General features: G+C 43.0%; 3 protein-coding genes across 3 annotated transcripts; 2 read left to right on the top strand and 1 right to left on the bottom strand.

Annotated features, from left to right (window-relative positions):
* Positions 1-4,382: 4,382 nt before the first annotated feature.
* EAE98_003829 (uncharacterized protein) lies at positions 4,383-5,324 on the top strand (the record flags this gene model as incomplete). Its single annotated transcript, XM_038951449.1, has 1 exon — positions 4,383-5,324. One exon carries the CDS (start codon positions 4,383-4,385, stop codon positions 5,322-5,324), a length of 942 nt encoding a protein of 313 aa, XP_038811922.1.
* A 2,000-nt stretch (positions 5,325-7,324) lies between these two features.
* EAE98_003828 (uncharacterized protein) lies at positions 7,325-9,853 on the bottom strand. The gene is made up of 4 exons (XM_038951448.1): positions 9,401-9,853; positions 9,276-9,346; positions 9,082-9,209; positions 7,325-9,029 (listed from the first exon to the last, which is right to left on the bottom strand). Exons 1-4 carry the CDS (start codon positions 9,693-9,695, stop codon positions 8,186-8,188), a joined length of 1,338 nt encoding a protein of 445 aa, XP_038811921.1. The 5' UTR covers positions 9,696-9,853; the 3' UTR covers positions 7,325-8,185.
* Positions 9,854-10,044: 191 nt separating this feature from the next.
* EAE98_003827 (uncharacterized protein) lies at positions 10,045-12,801 on the top strand (the record flags this gene model as incomplete). The annotated part of the gene is made up of 2 exons (XM_038951447.1): positions 10,045-10,386; positions 10,435-12,801. 2 exons carry the CDS (start codon positions 10,045-10,047, stop codon positions 12,799-12,801), a joined length of 2,709 nt encoding a protein of 902 aa, XP_038811920.1.
* Between the last annotated feature and the right edge of the window lie 1,107 nt (positions 12,802-13,908).

The raw sequence follows: 13,908 nt of genomic DNA, 5'->3' as shown, positions 1-13,908 counted from the left end.
GAAATAATACCAATGATATAGAGTTGGATGGGTTCGAACTGGCAATCTCCCAAGATACATATGTGTCACAGTCTCCCGGGTGAGTGTATTCCTGGATGCACCCTCTACTTGAGTGTTTATGAAAATGCTGTACCATTTAAGCCAGAACCCTTCCAATACAAGAATAATGGCAGTGGAAGCCTAGCATATAGATCTGTATAAGCTTGCACAATTTGGAGAAAGGACGTTTGGATCGTTGGAAGGCGATTGCTCTTTCCTTGCTCAGAAACAAATACGGAAAACACTAGACTCCACTCCGCGACGACCATAAGTGCACACGAAAACTCTCAGCTTTAGACCACTCAATTATCCCGGTTGAGAAAAGCAGATGGAAAAGTAGCAAAAATATATGGAGCTTAATGGATTCGAACCACCGATCGTATTGCAGTAATCATCTTAGGTCGACCGTTGGATACCCACCCGGGGGAGCGAGGCACCTGGTACGAATCATACTGTAGCATTGCTCTACACTAAGCTAAAGCCCCTTCGATGTATTATGATGGAAAGTTGTTGTTGACGTATATGAAGGTGTAATGAATGAGCTTGCTTTGAAAGCTGACCGGGCTCGGTCCTTCCAGATTGGGAGTACCCATCCCAGCCGTGTCCATTAAATGAGAAGGAAAGTCATATTTTTCTCAAAAAAAAAATCAACCTTTGCATTGCTATTTCTGATTCAATGGTCATATTCCCTAGCTTCAAGCCTCAATTCACATCGGAAGGCTTTTGTTCTAGATTCTACCAACCGCCACGAAGAACCGAAATATCACAATGCTGAAAGAGAAACGAGATGTGAAGTTTTCATTAAAAATCGAACTTATCTTTCGAGCTCATTGTGAGGCTCAGGGATTGGCTGATTTCGGGATTTCTATGTGCCTGTAGTATGCGTTATCCTCTCAATTATGATGCGGACACTCTATATTGAACAATATTATTTTCATTGACTTGACTTGATTATTGATATCGATGAATCAATCCTGATAAGTTGGTTTGTCAGCTGAAGTCAGCTGTAAATCTTCTAGTATTCGGTTAATGGTATGAGTCAAATATGAGAACCTCAATATAGTCTACTTAGAATGCACAAACCAATAACTCTTTGGCCGTATTCAAGGTGTACTTCGAGCTTCTAAATACTCGACTTCATTTTAGATTTTATATTTCAAATGGGTAGAACTCGGCAGTCTTAATTTTCTCTGATTCATTTTTGCGGTTGTAAATGTTAGTATGTAGGTTCGAAGGCTTGCTGCAGGATAGATGAATATCCGAGTGCAGTCACTGGTAAACCACATCCTTGCTGCCAGAAACTTACAACTCACTTCTTCGGAAAGGAAGAAATGCGATTACATCCTCACATCTCCAATCATTCATGGGATTCAATAGTATAGCTACTTTGGTATGTGGGCCACTCACAAAACGGAGAGAGCAAGGCTCGAACTAGCATCTCGGATATCCCTTGTGATCTCACCATCTTTGTGCCGGCTCAACTAGGGTGCTATTGACTTGGTACATCAACTTGAGACAATAGGATAATTGACTAATATCTCTATGCTGCTATCTCATTGGAGAGATTCGCTTCGGCGCCGAAGATTATGTTCGTCCGAAAAGAGGGAAAAGGCGAGCCAACTTTAAAAAGACAAAGTTACCTAAACATTAGGAACGCCATGCTTCGAACTCACGCACACATCAGGCTTGGTTATCCCATATAAACGTGCGCCTGATGTCCATTGTCTATCATCATGGATTTGCGGTGCTTCCAGTGCCGATGACTGTCTGCGCTCGGGTGCTTGATGTGTGCGTTCTACTTTTCGAACAATTTTTTCCTTCATTGTTTCCCTTTCAAAGCAGATCCTACTTACATTGACCTACTCACATTGACATTGACACAGAGATATTGAATCATGAAGAAAGAAAGTAGCAAGCACAGAAGCGATAATGGTTGAAGTAAAGTGGGTGTGTGGAGATAAGGAGGCTTATTGCATGGAGAAACGGATATCTGCATGTACCCCGCAATTGAACAGAATGATTAGAATTGATTTGATGACCAAAACGTGATCTACAAACAAACATAGATGTATGCATTAAAGAGGGCTCTTCTCAATATTCTGCATCTTCACCCTATTGAAAATGCCAGGGAAGAAGAGGTTCAACACAGCAAAAAGAGGTTATTCCACAACGGTACCCTCAGATAGAGTGCCGGTATGGAATTGAGTTAGGAGCAGTGAGAATCGAACTCGCATCTTATACATGCAGTCAGAGAGCCTCATGAACCATCACCCCTGGTGCACCAGAGTTATAATGAAGATCTGGGCAATCTGCCCTTTCAGTATATGTTCTCACCAATTGAACTATGCTCCCATTTTTGCGCAGATTTTGCATGTATTTTTGTTAGATGAAACGCTACTGGGCTTACGTATAAAGCATTGGGAGTGGAAGATCACGTGCATGTATCACGGTATGTTTTCATTGCGCAACACATGAGACCCAAAGCCGATACATATTAAGAAAGCAAATTAGGATAGCCTATCCCACAGAATTGAGGAACCTTTTCAAGCCTGATGACGTTTGGATACTTCAAATATTTATATTGAACAACAGCTACACAGCAGTAAACTAGCATTAGAAGATATAGCGGAGCTTTTAAACATTCAAATAAATTCGCATAATTTCTATGTATTCTATTACAGAAACACAGATTTGACGAGATAAATATGTGCCAGATTCTGCCGTGGGTTGGTTTTTGTCATCCAGGTCTCCCGTTTCTTGGCCCAGGGCTTCTCGAACATGAGAGAATGCAGTAAATATTTCGATTCATTTTAGATCTATTCCTTTCAAGCTTGTGAATAGGTAACTAAAGATCTGCATTGATGTCTTCAATTCTGAGGCTTTTAACAAATCCTCTCACATCTGGATCATAGATATCGTTCCATTCTAACTTGTTCCTCAATGTTCGGACACGCAGAGCCTACAAGTGGCTTTCGCTGGTGACGTCTGACCTCTTACCGATCCGTAAATAGATATATAGCTCTTCGACCCAATTAAGTTTTATGTCGTCAGTCTACAATGCTAAAAAAAACTGCTCAAATTATATACTGCATTCGGCACATAGTGGTCGATCTAGACGCAGAAAAGACAAACTTCTATTGTGACTCTTATTGGAAGTGTGAATGAGGCTACAATCGCGAAATGAAAATGCAAGGTGAGAGCAAGAGCACGTTACTGAATCTTGAGAGCTAACTGTGCACTTCTTAAGGGTCACATGTGGCCTATCCACTGCCGCACGTGGGGCGCAATCGACATTTCTTATTGGAGATCCTTCTACGAAAAAAGGCTGGTTAGGTAATTTTAATTCAATCCATGTATTAACCAACTACAAGAAAGCTTGAATGTACTATCTGCTGCCTATGATAAGGATGGAAGTTCCCGCCCCAAATTCACTATGTTGATGACATGTTCTCATTTTATTCCCAGCCAGGCGCAAGACGTTTACTGGTATCTTGTGCAACCATACGAAGAGTGGAGAAGCAATCAACTGTAGAAAACATATTATTATTTGGACCACCAGTGGACCTTTGATAGTGGCTCATTCAATGAGACATTTTCAAATATAATAAGAGATGCCCTATCGTAAGAGTAAGATTTGATCCAAGAAGGGCTGACTTCTATACCTCAAGTCTGTCTAACAACAATGCATTTTGGGGTAATCCCTAAGAAATTATGTATATTACTGTGTCTTTTTTTTTACAAAACAAAGAATGTTGATTTGTTGTTACAAAAAGTTGATCAGAGTACTCAGGAGTTCGTAGGCGAGATTAAAAATTAAGTGCTGAAAAGTCAGGATTGTTGTTTTGACCCCTGATTTACGCGAGTCCAATAGCAATATACTGTTCATCTTTACAAGTATCCATTTGAACCCTAAAATGAACTAATAAAGCCAATAATCAACTTTTCCTCAAAGATTTCAATCAGAATAAAGAGGCTGTAATCTTGACACAACGAAGCTAAGGCAAGGCAGCATTAAAGTAGCCTGATTTGGGAAGGCTGATGGAAGACCCATGTCAAAATTGACCCGATTGAGAGCTGAGAAGTGAATTTCAGTCGTGAAGGTACTCAGTTTGTAGTTTGAAGAGTTTTCCATAGAGTTAGAGCAATTTCTCGCCAGCCTTTTTCAATTAAGCTTGAAGATACACGCATAATTGATAGACAATTTTCAAAATCAATCCATTTTGCACGCATAACTCCCAAACCACACCACAATTACCTGTTTCTTCGTCAAACAGTACCATCTCTCTCATAACTCTCATATAAACTTCAAATATTACAGGTGGTCTATCACACAGTTATCAGCAATGAGTATCCAATGGTCCACAACCTCTTCTGGGTCATGGGACGAGAAGTACCCGCAGCTGGACACTGGCAACCCCGGCTTGCCATCACCTATTCCCACTGAATTGATTTTCTATCCTGAGAATCCTGGTGATCCTTTTATCATGAAGCCAGTATCTCACAGCTGGGCTGACGTCTCTGAAATGATCTTACACTGTGTACGCAGGTCACAAAACATCGAATATCACCCTGTTTGCGACCAATCGTTACGATCGTTACAATTGTGCCAATCTATCGCCTCCATCCAAGACCCCGAAACTGACCTTACCATCCAATACACCAAATTTGTCCTTGCAACTTATACGAGGATCTATAATCAATTGTTCTTCGGAGGAATGGTCAAAAGCTCTGTCGTGGAAGAATCCGCTGACGAAGAGATCAAGATTATCTTCGAACTTCATTTGGTCTCTGATTTGGATAATGGCTTGGGTCCCAATTTAGGTCTCGCCAAAGGCGTTTTCGACGGCAGAATCAACCGTGTAACCATATACATCTTGGACTTAGTCACTTTATACCCTAGACGGCACTGCCACGAAGTTATAAGTCAAATGTTGGGGACCCTTGCCCATGAGATGGTGCATGCCATGCAATTGATGTATACAAAGTATCCAGGTGATGGACTTGGAACTATTTACGCTCCGCATGGTACCAATTTTCAGAAAGCTGCGCAAGCCATTGAGCAAGCAACTCGTGATCCTTCGGGAGGGGAAGGGTGGATCTACCCGAAAATCAAACTTGGCAGAGATTGGGGGGTATTTGGCGATATCCTCAGGGAAAATTACAAGGAACCGACTGACGCGGAGATTCGAAACATGGGGTTGGATGTCGAGAAGCTTAGGGGAATCTTCCGGGAACACCTGCCGAGAACAATGAGATCGATCGATCAGCCGAGCGATTTCAATTAGACAACCCTCATTATCCTACTTCCTCACATTGATAGTTTACCGTCACTTGATCATACCAAACGGTCTCATCATTCGCCTCTCTTTCGCTTCTGTCATATCGCAGCCTCGTCTCTGGGCAACTAAGAGACCTAATGGCGATTCTTCGTGCGTATTCAGTCCTTGAGACGTCTGTTCTCAAGGCATAGTAAGCGCAAGGTCGTCTCAGTCTTATTCAGCCAATACGAGTATCGCATCTCCTCTCTCCCACCTCATTCTCCCCCTCCTCTTCCTTTAATCGACACTCCTCACCGATCTTTTGCTCTCGAGAAGGCTAGAAGACGGTCCAAGGTCTAAATGAGAAAGCTGCGGATGATTCTTCGTGCGACGTCGGTCCTTGTGAGCTATCTATCATCGATTAGGGCTTTCTCCGAAAGATTAGGTTCTCTTCGCAAGGTACACAACGCGCAAGATCGCCCAGTTTTCTCCAGATAAGACAATCATATTTCTTTAATCGACAAACCACACCGTTCTTCCGCTCGCGAGAAGACCCGAAGACGGTCCAAGGTCATTCGACAATTCCTACTGTACTATCGTACCCCCGAAAAGCTTCAATATACATTCCCTGGAACTATTTACTATCAACTTCTCCCTGTAGCTCTGGCAAAACTTCTGGGCAGCTTGTGACGTGTTTACGTTTTAGCATTCACACGATCGTCCTCACTGGAGACTAGACGACTCTTTACGCTTTCATTACATTATCGTAATGATTCGAATGGTTCCGGTCTTGGTTCTACCACATGCACCAGCCTTCTATTCTCCTTCTATCGGCATCGATTGCTTCTCCTCCCTGGCGCCTATTAGACATGGAAAAGATACTATCTTTGCTTCTCCGTCGAACCCCTATCGCCATTAGAGATACCAGGCGATTTCCACCACATTTTCTCGTCTTACTCCTTCTATTGGAGCGATATCGTGCTCAAAGCTACCAGACGAACTCGGCATACTTTCTTCTTCCTTAGCAGCACCTGAGCCCTCTCGCTTTGGATTGACGAGACAGTTTCTGACCAATTTCGGATTTAACGATGCCGTTGAAACACTGCTGCATTCGAAGATATCAAGAGAATCTATTACGTTGCTGTCTTTGTTTTGGCATAGGACTATTTCGATTTGGGGGCAACAGAGGGATTTTGCCATATTCTCGCTGTCCTTTAGACCTGCCACGAATCTCACCTCAAGATTTATCAATTTGGGCGTGCTAATTCCAGTTTTCTTGTAACCATCTAATAGCTCATGGTATAGAGTTACCAGACGGTTGCTATTCTCCTCTCACTTTGCTCCAACTCTAAGAAGGGGCTCGTCTTTGAATTTGCTAGGCTATTCTGATATTTTCTCCTCTTCTCTCCTGTTTCGACTTATTCTCATTTCGGAAGCGCCAGATGGATTCTGCTCTGCTTTTTCTTTGCAACAGTGTTACGAAAGATCTTTGAAGCTATCAGACTACTGGACTATATATAACACTTCCTTCTGCAGCATTTGAAAGTGCTCGTCTTGAAGACGCTAGAAAAGCTCCACCATTTTCTCGTCTTCTTCCGGTCCTGGGGAGGATATCGCCTTCAAATAGATCAAGCCGATTGACTAGATCCTTCCCTCCCTTCCAGCATTCAGTATAAAGCATCCCTCAGGTCTATCAGCTAAGGCTTAGGCCATTCCCATTTCCTTAGTGATCGTAAAGCGTCTCGTCTCTTGATATCTGGTTCGGATCTCTCACCTTCTCGTCGCCATTCGAACGGTTTCGACGATTTCGTCTCTGGATCTTACTATACGACCAGCAGTCTCCAATTCTTCATCTAGATATCAAGCATATACTTTCTGCCACGTACCAAACGCGAATCGAATCAATTTTCTCGTTTTCAATAATAGCACGATTTCATCCCTTAAGAGCACAGAATGATCAATCATTACTCGACGTCGTTACAGCAGTGTGGACTACTTCGTTTTTGGTGCGGTTTTGGGCAAATCAAATGCATCTTTCGGATTCAGCAATTGACCTTGTGCTGTCCCTGAGAAACCAGATAGATCGACAACCTCTGTCTCTTATACTTAACAATCGCAATCATTGTCTTCTTAACGCCCATTATGCACTGGTTGGTCTGCTCTTTTTATCCTAAGCAATGAAAAGTAGCCTCCCCTGGCAGCACCAGACGGATCAAATGTACAGACAGAGGGGCCATTTTACAGTTCAATTACAACAATGGAAGAAAAATCATCTCTTTTGCCTAATGAACTAAAGTTAGATGACTGTTCTCGGCATCGATTATTACACTTTTCTCCGTCCTCAATACACATATGCTTTAGCCATTGCTTCAACCTATTCCAGCAATTGGAAGGTTCATTTGTTTGGTGCTTGTCAGGTATTGATCGAGCAACTTTCCTCGATTTCAGCAACGGAGATCTTTCACCCCTCACTATAGAAGTTGCGCCATCGTTGTTCCTCGTAAGCCTTACACATACCGAGAAGTCTTGTTTCTAGGGAGTATCAGACAAGGACTACAACACTCTTCTCGCTCTCGGCAATGTGTTGGTTTGTCTCTGAACTACACCGTTTATTTGGACTTTCTCCTCCCTGCTTTTTAATATCGTATGTTTCCCGAGCTCGTGCCTATTCGGTGTTTGCCAAATAATTCCAGATTCTCGAATGCCACAAAATCAACATTTCCCCATCCTCCCAAGGCTTCGAAGGCATTTCAACCCCGCCACCTATCTTCCGCGGGTCAAATCATTACCTCCAACTCCCGAAGCAGGAGATGATACACTACATACCATCGGATTTCAGGATTTTTTGCTTGAATTTTTATTCTATTATACATCTAGATAATTACATCTCAATCTAGGGGGCTTGGATTCTTGGGTGAAGCGTCAATGTGGCGCGCTCTGTTGATCTTGAGCACCTTTGGGATAACCAGGTGCTTCGCTGCATACTCAGAGCCTTTGCCATCGCGCAAAACCAATTGTTTACCATCCTCCGACATATCTGTCAATGCTACAGCCATGAACAAATCCTTGTCGTCCCCTGGATGTTTGGTGAAAGCTGATACTCTATGCATAGCATCAATGGCTGAACCAACCACCTGACCTTCTACGAGGATGTGTTTAACTCGAAGCCCCACACCTGGTTCAACCGTAGGAATGATGATAGATCCTGGATGAGTAGGATCCTCATACACCCGAGTACAAAAGTACTCCCACTTTGGCAATGTCAAAAGCACCTGTTCTGGAATCACGCCAGATTGCTTTGGCATTGGTACAACCTCAAAATCTTCAAATATTGTCCTCTTTTTGTTCTTGCCAGACCACCAAGTACGAGTATAGCACCAAAGTCGCCCCAGTGCTCGGAACTTTCGTTCAACATTGATGGACAATCCCTCCTCGAAATCAATGAATCTATCAGTTGGTGTAATCTTGTGTGCAAGTTTGAGTCCTTGGTCTGGCTTTGGATCCATGAAAACTCGATCTCTGATACCCTTTGCAAGCAAGCTCGCTGCCTTAGGTGTGACCAATTCCAGGAGACCTTGATAACTTATTGTTTGAGATTGTGGGATGGGAAAACCCTCTTGACAGAGAATGGCGCCATGATCAAATTTGTGTGGATCTAAAGTTTGAAGTGAGACACCAGTAATTGTGTCTCCGTTCATGATAGTGTGATGGAGTGGAGCAGATCCTCGATATCTATATATCATGGTTAGCCTGGGTATATATAAGTGGCGTTGCAAAAATTTACTGTGGCAGAAGTGAAGGATGAACATTAATCCCGCCATATTCAGCACTGTTGAGAATGCGTGGTGGAACGAAGAGGCCAAATGAAACTGCTACGATAAGATTGATTGGTTCTCCATTTGGTTTCGGTAGCTATAAATTTGATCATCAGTCAAGGTTTTTAAAGAATGAAATGCAGATCCGAAAACTAAAACTTACATCCCATCCGGTGAATGTGTCTCTCTCATGTATGCGGAGGTTTAATTCTTGGGCCAATTTCTTCAACGGTACTGACAATGATCAGCATGCATAACGAAGAACTGACGACAAAATTTGAAGCTTACCTTCACGGGTCTCTTTCATGCCTCTTCCAGTTTTCTTACCTGGTCGAACGAGAACATCGATAGAAGCAATTCCTTTTGGATCTGACCTCTTCTCTGCCACCAATGACCGAAGAGACTCACAACTAAACTCATCAGAACCACAAAACAAAATTCTCAAAGGTGCTGAGAGTTTCGTGGATTTTGAGGTACTGTTTATTGTGAAAAGTCGAGAATGGAATCCATGGATGGAAAATGGCTTCGATGGGTGTACAATCCGTCCGAGTACAGCTAGAGATGTTCTGGCTTTGAGCTTCATGATTGTGGAAAATTGCGGTCAGAACAAGTTCAGTTTACGCTATACATTGTCGATGTCAAGCCGACGACTTCTTTCAATCACGATTCTCGAGCTGCTTCCACCATACTGATCTTTTCGCATCACGTGCACGCAACTCTTTGATATTTTATGTAAGCCGGCCTAAAATCGCATGTTCTGTGCCATGCATTTGACCCACGAATTACATCACCTTAATGAACATTAAGCTTCCCCATAGCCGGACATTTACTTCCACACCAATTTAAGAACTGACCGACGCGATTCAATCAATAAATGATCTACAATATATTTATATCCTCGTCTTTCTCTCGTTGAATGCCTCAATCATGCAATGTCTGAGCAAAACCGAAAGGTAGTACCCGCGCAATTAGGCTTTCTAGCCATCTACAATCCTTCCTTAGGGTCTACCGATGATACACTCGACAATCAAATTGTTTATTATTACCCCTCGATCAAGCAAAATGAGCACAAGAGAAGTTCCCTTACGGATACGAAAGAGGCGCGCGCTTTGGCGAAGGAGGCAAAGAATGAACAATTGAGACAGATTGGGCTTGCTCAGGGAATGGTAGAATTTGGGAGGAGTTTTTCTGAGGGTAGATCAGTGAACGCTATCGAGACTGAGAAATCTCGCATTATTCTTCATGAATTAGAATCTGGCTGGTGGATATTGGCTGTTAGTAACTTTTATTCTTGAGTTTCTTCATTGTGCTAACATGCATAGTCGATCAATCTCACGATATTGCCGGGCACAGCAAAGACACCAGCTACCAAAGGAAAACCTTCCGAAGAAAAAGCAACCGTCGAATATTCTTCTCGAGAAGTTAAACCTGCGATACTGCTCCTGGCAGACGTATTGAGAGCACACTCGACTTTTCTCCTTCATCATGCTGCTTCGATGAGCGCTCTCTTTGTTCGAACGAAGCGCTCCAAATTTGTGAGCATTCTGGGTAGATATTGGGATACATATATCTCGACATGGAATGTACTTATGCATGGAAATCCTGCCAACAATTTGTATGGGGGGATAAAACTTGCTGCATGCGGAGAACTTGGGGTTGGAGTCGGAGAGGAAGAAAGGGGCAGTGGTGAGAGAGAAGTCCTTGAAGGATTCGTTGGACAAATGGATGGGCTTGTAGACGTGATAGTCTCAAGATTCGGAGAAGCGCGATCGAATTCGAAAGAAGATACCAGTAAAGGCTTTACCGATCGCCCCAAGCAACCTGCTCCTTGGTTGGGTTCTGGAAATGAACCCGCCGTAGAAGATGGTGCAATTTTTCTCGGTACTGGAGCTTTGTCAAGAAAATCAATTAGAGATATTTCGCATTGGGTTGAGGATCTTTATAAGTGGGGTCCATACGCTTATGGAGTTCTTGACAACCCCTCTTCCATCCGTCGCGCAAAAAAGCAGTCTAAGCCCAGGCCAAGACTTGACTCAAAAGTTGGAGATGCAAAGAATACTGCCCGACCAACATCTAGTCTCAGTAAGGAGATACCAATTCATGATGGGCCTAACGATGGACCTGCGCCTAGTCGATCTTCAAGTATCAGTACGGTTGAGCCTAGACCGGTGGTCGAACAAGATGATCAAATTGATCAACCCAGACTCAAATCCGTACCGCCATACCCGAAAGTTCGCAGAAATCCCGCCAGTCATACAAGTACCGAAGGCACTGAAAGCACAGATGGTGAATCGAAGGGCAACAAGCTTGCACAATACTTGAAATTCGGTTATGGAACTCATTGGTCTTTAGGCGGATCTGCAGCAAAAGAAGAAGAGCGCAGCAGACCCTCGAGTAACACATCTACCCTTGTTTCTTCGATTGATGGTATTGTCAGTACAACTGGAACATCAACACCCACACAGGAGTCCGACTATTCCAAAGGACATTATTTAGTAGGTCTAATGGGTGATATGGACAGTGAAATGACTTTACTCGTGGATTCTAACGATGAAGACGAAGATCTCGAGGGCCAAAGCCATCGACTTGTACTTCGTACCTTAACCGTAGAATTGGAACGCGAAGAAGATGCTCGCCAGGAAGCTGATATCAGTATTGATTATTCTAATTTTGGCACATCATTCAAAAACGCCAGTGGTTCGGAAGGTACAGGCCATTCTAATGCTTCATTCGAAAGTCAAGATCGAAACAAAGTGAAAAAGTTAAGAGTCGTGGCTTATGCAAGCAAACCATTCATATTCATTTTCCTTTTTGAATTACGAGCAGACACCTTAGCCTTGAAGGGTTTATACCGTTCTCTTCATAAACAACTCCAGTCTCTCATCAAACCTCTTCTCAAATCCACATCTTTTCGAGCTCCTAAACCAGAAGTCCCGATTTCTCCTCTTGCAAATACGAAGAATCCAACAGCTCCCATATATGATCTTCTCTGGGACCCCAAAACTTTAACTCTCGACTCAAATATCCCTAATATACCCGATCCTCAGCAAGTTCAAACACAAGAACAAGCGGATAGTCTCCCTTGGTCTCGAATCGAAGCTCTAAATACACATTTGCAAATAATGCATACATATATTGCTACGACTACTGATCAGAACACATTGGAACGTACGGCTAAAACGTCAAGAGGTTATTGGATTCTTTGGACTCGCATTCCTGCACCTCCCCCTGCACCTCCCGAAGCAACAACAAATCCGACGTCGAAAGTCAACATTCCGTCACTTATACCCGAGAACTCGGCGGAAAGTGAAACGAGTAGAACTTTTATGGGGGGATTGAGTGATAAGGGAAGAAAGAACAAAGACATGGATGCGAGCATCAAGGCAAATAGTAAATCGCAAACACGGAGTACAGTAGTTAGTGGGCCTGCACATCCTTTCTTGGATGAGGGTGATGCTGAGGGAGGGGCAGAGGAAAGGAATATGGATAAAGAAGTTTTTCTAATTAGGAGGGCGAGTGATTATATGGAGGCGGGACAAGGAAGAGGTTACGGATATGGATATGCGGGGTGGGGAATGGGTGGTCAAGGAGCAGGGACAGGAAGTACGGCGGATGGGGGGTGGGGAGCTGCGGGATTAGGGTTAGATACGAAGAGGTATATTGAGGGGTTATTAAGTTTGAATCGGTAGTAATAGGATGCTAGATTGATAGTTTGACCTTGGGTTTAATGGAATAGGATGATTGGGAAGAGGATGCGAATGATAATGAAGAGGTCAGGTGGATCGGGTCGATATAGCGGATTCTGTGCATCCTTATTAGTTTTTAGTTAATTATACCCGTTTTGTTTTGTACTTGTACTTGGACTTGGACTTGGACTTTGACTTGGACTTGGACTTGGACTTGAACTTGGACTTGGACTTGAACTTGGACTTGGACTTGAACTTGGACTTGGACTTGAACTTGGACTTGGACTTGAAGAATGTTGATTTGTGCAGCGATACATGCGATTGTAATTTTTTTATCTCTTCGACTCTTCAACTCTTCAACTTTTAAGATATAGATGACGTATGAAATTTTTGAGAGAGGAAAAGATAATTAGGAGTGTTGAGTGTTGAGTGTTGAGTGTTGAGTGTTGAGTGGTAAGGACTTTGGGATTAAGAGTAGATGGGATTAAGATTCAATGTTCATACAAGATACAACATCAACATCACACCTTCTCCCTCTCCCTCTCCCTCTCCCTCTCCCTCTCCCTCTCCCTCTCCCTCTCCCTCTCCCTCTCCCTCTCCCTCTCCCTCTCCCTCTCCCTCTCCCTCTCCCTCTCCCTCTCCCTCTCCCTCTCCCTCTCCCTCTCCCGCCAGCCCGCAAAACCACAGCCACCCGCAAAGAAAGAAAGCAAGTACAGAACACGCTATGCGCAAAAGTCACAAATAATACTCACTTAGGTAGGTGCATACTTCGTGGTATATTTAACTCATCTATTCATTCATCTATCCATCCATCTCATATCACAGACCCTCATGCGCATGCATGATCGAAATTGTGATCAGCAGTCCGTCATTCAGTCAATCAATCAATCACAAGTCAGCAAATCATCAAATCACAAGTAGATCAAAGTCTAATAAGAAAGCGATATGTGTGTATGAAAAATTCATAGCAAATTTCGTGTTTAATCAAAACACTAAGTCTATCGTAAAGTTATATGTATGTACAAGAAGCTATTTCCTTTCCGAAAGGGGTTTCATTTTGTTTTGTCTCTGAATATATCTCCATTTTCATGTTGCTTTTTTCAAGTTTTG

This window comes from Botrytis deweyae, assembly GCF_014898535.1.
Source record: "Botrytis deweyae strain B1 chromosome Unknown BDEW_007, whole genome shotgun sequence".
Taxonomy (NCBI): Eukaryota; Fungi; Ascomycota; class Leotiomycetes; order Helotiales; family Sclerotiniaceae; genus Botrytis; species Botrytis deweyae.
This window is presented reverse-complemented; position numbering and strand designations above follow the sequence as displayed.

What these genes read in the sequence shown, in the direction of transcription:
- EAE98_003828 (XM_038951448.1), bottom strand. Translation starts at nt 9,695, where the DNA reads ATGAAGCTCAAAGCCAGAACATCTCTAGCTGTACTCGGACGGATTGTA. An exon ending in CATGAAAGAGACCCGTGAAG is followed by an intron (nt 9,347 to 9,400) that starts GTAAGCTTCAAA and finishes GATCATTGTCAG; the next exon opens with TACCGTTGAAGAAATTGGCC. An exon ending in CATCCTTCACTTCTGCCACA is followed by an intron (nt 9,030 to 9,081) that starts GTAAATTTTTGC and finishes CATGATATATAG; the next exon opens with ATATCGAGGATCTGCTCCAC.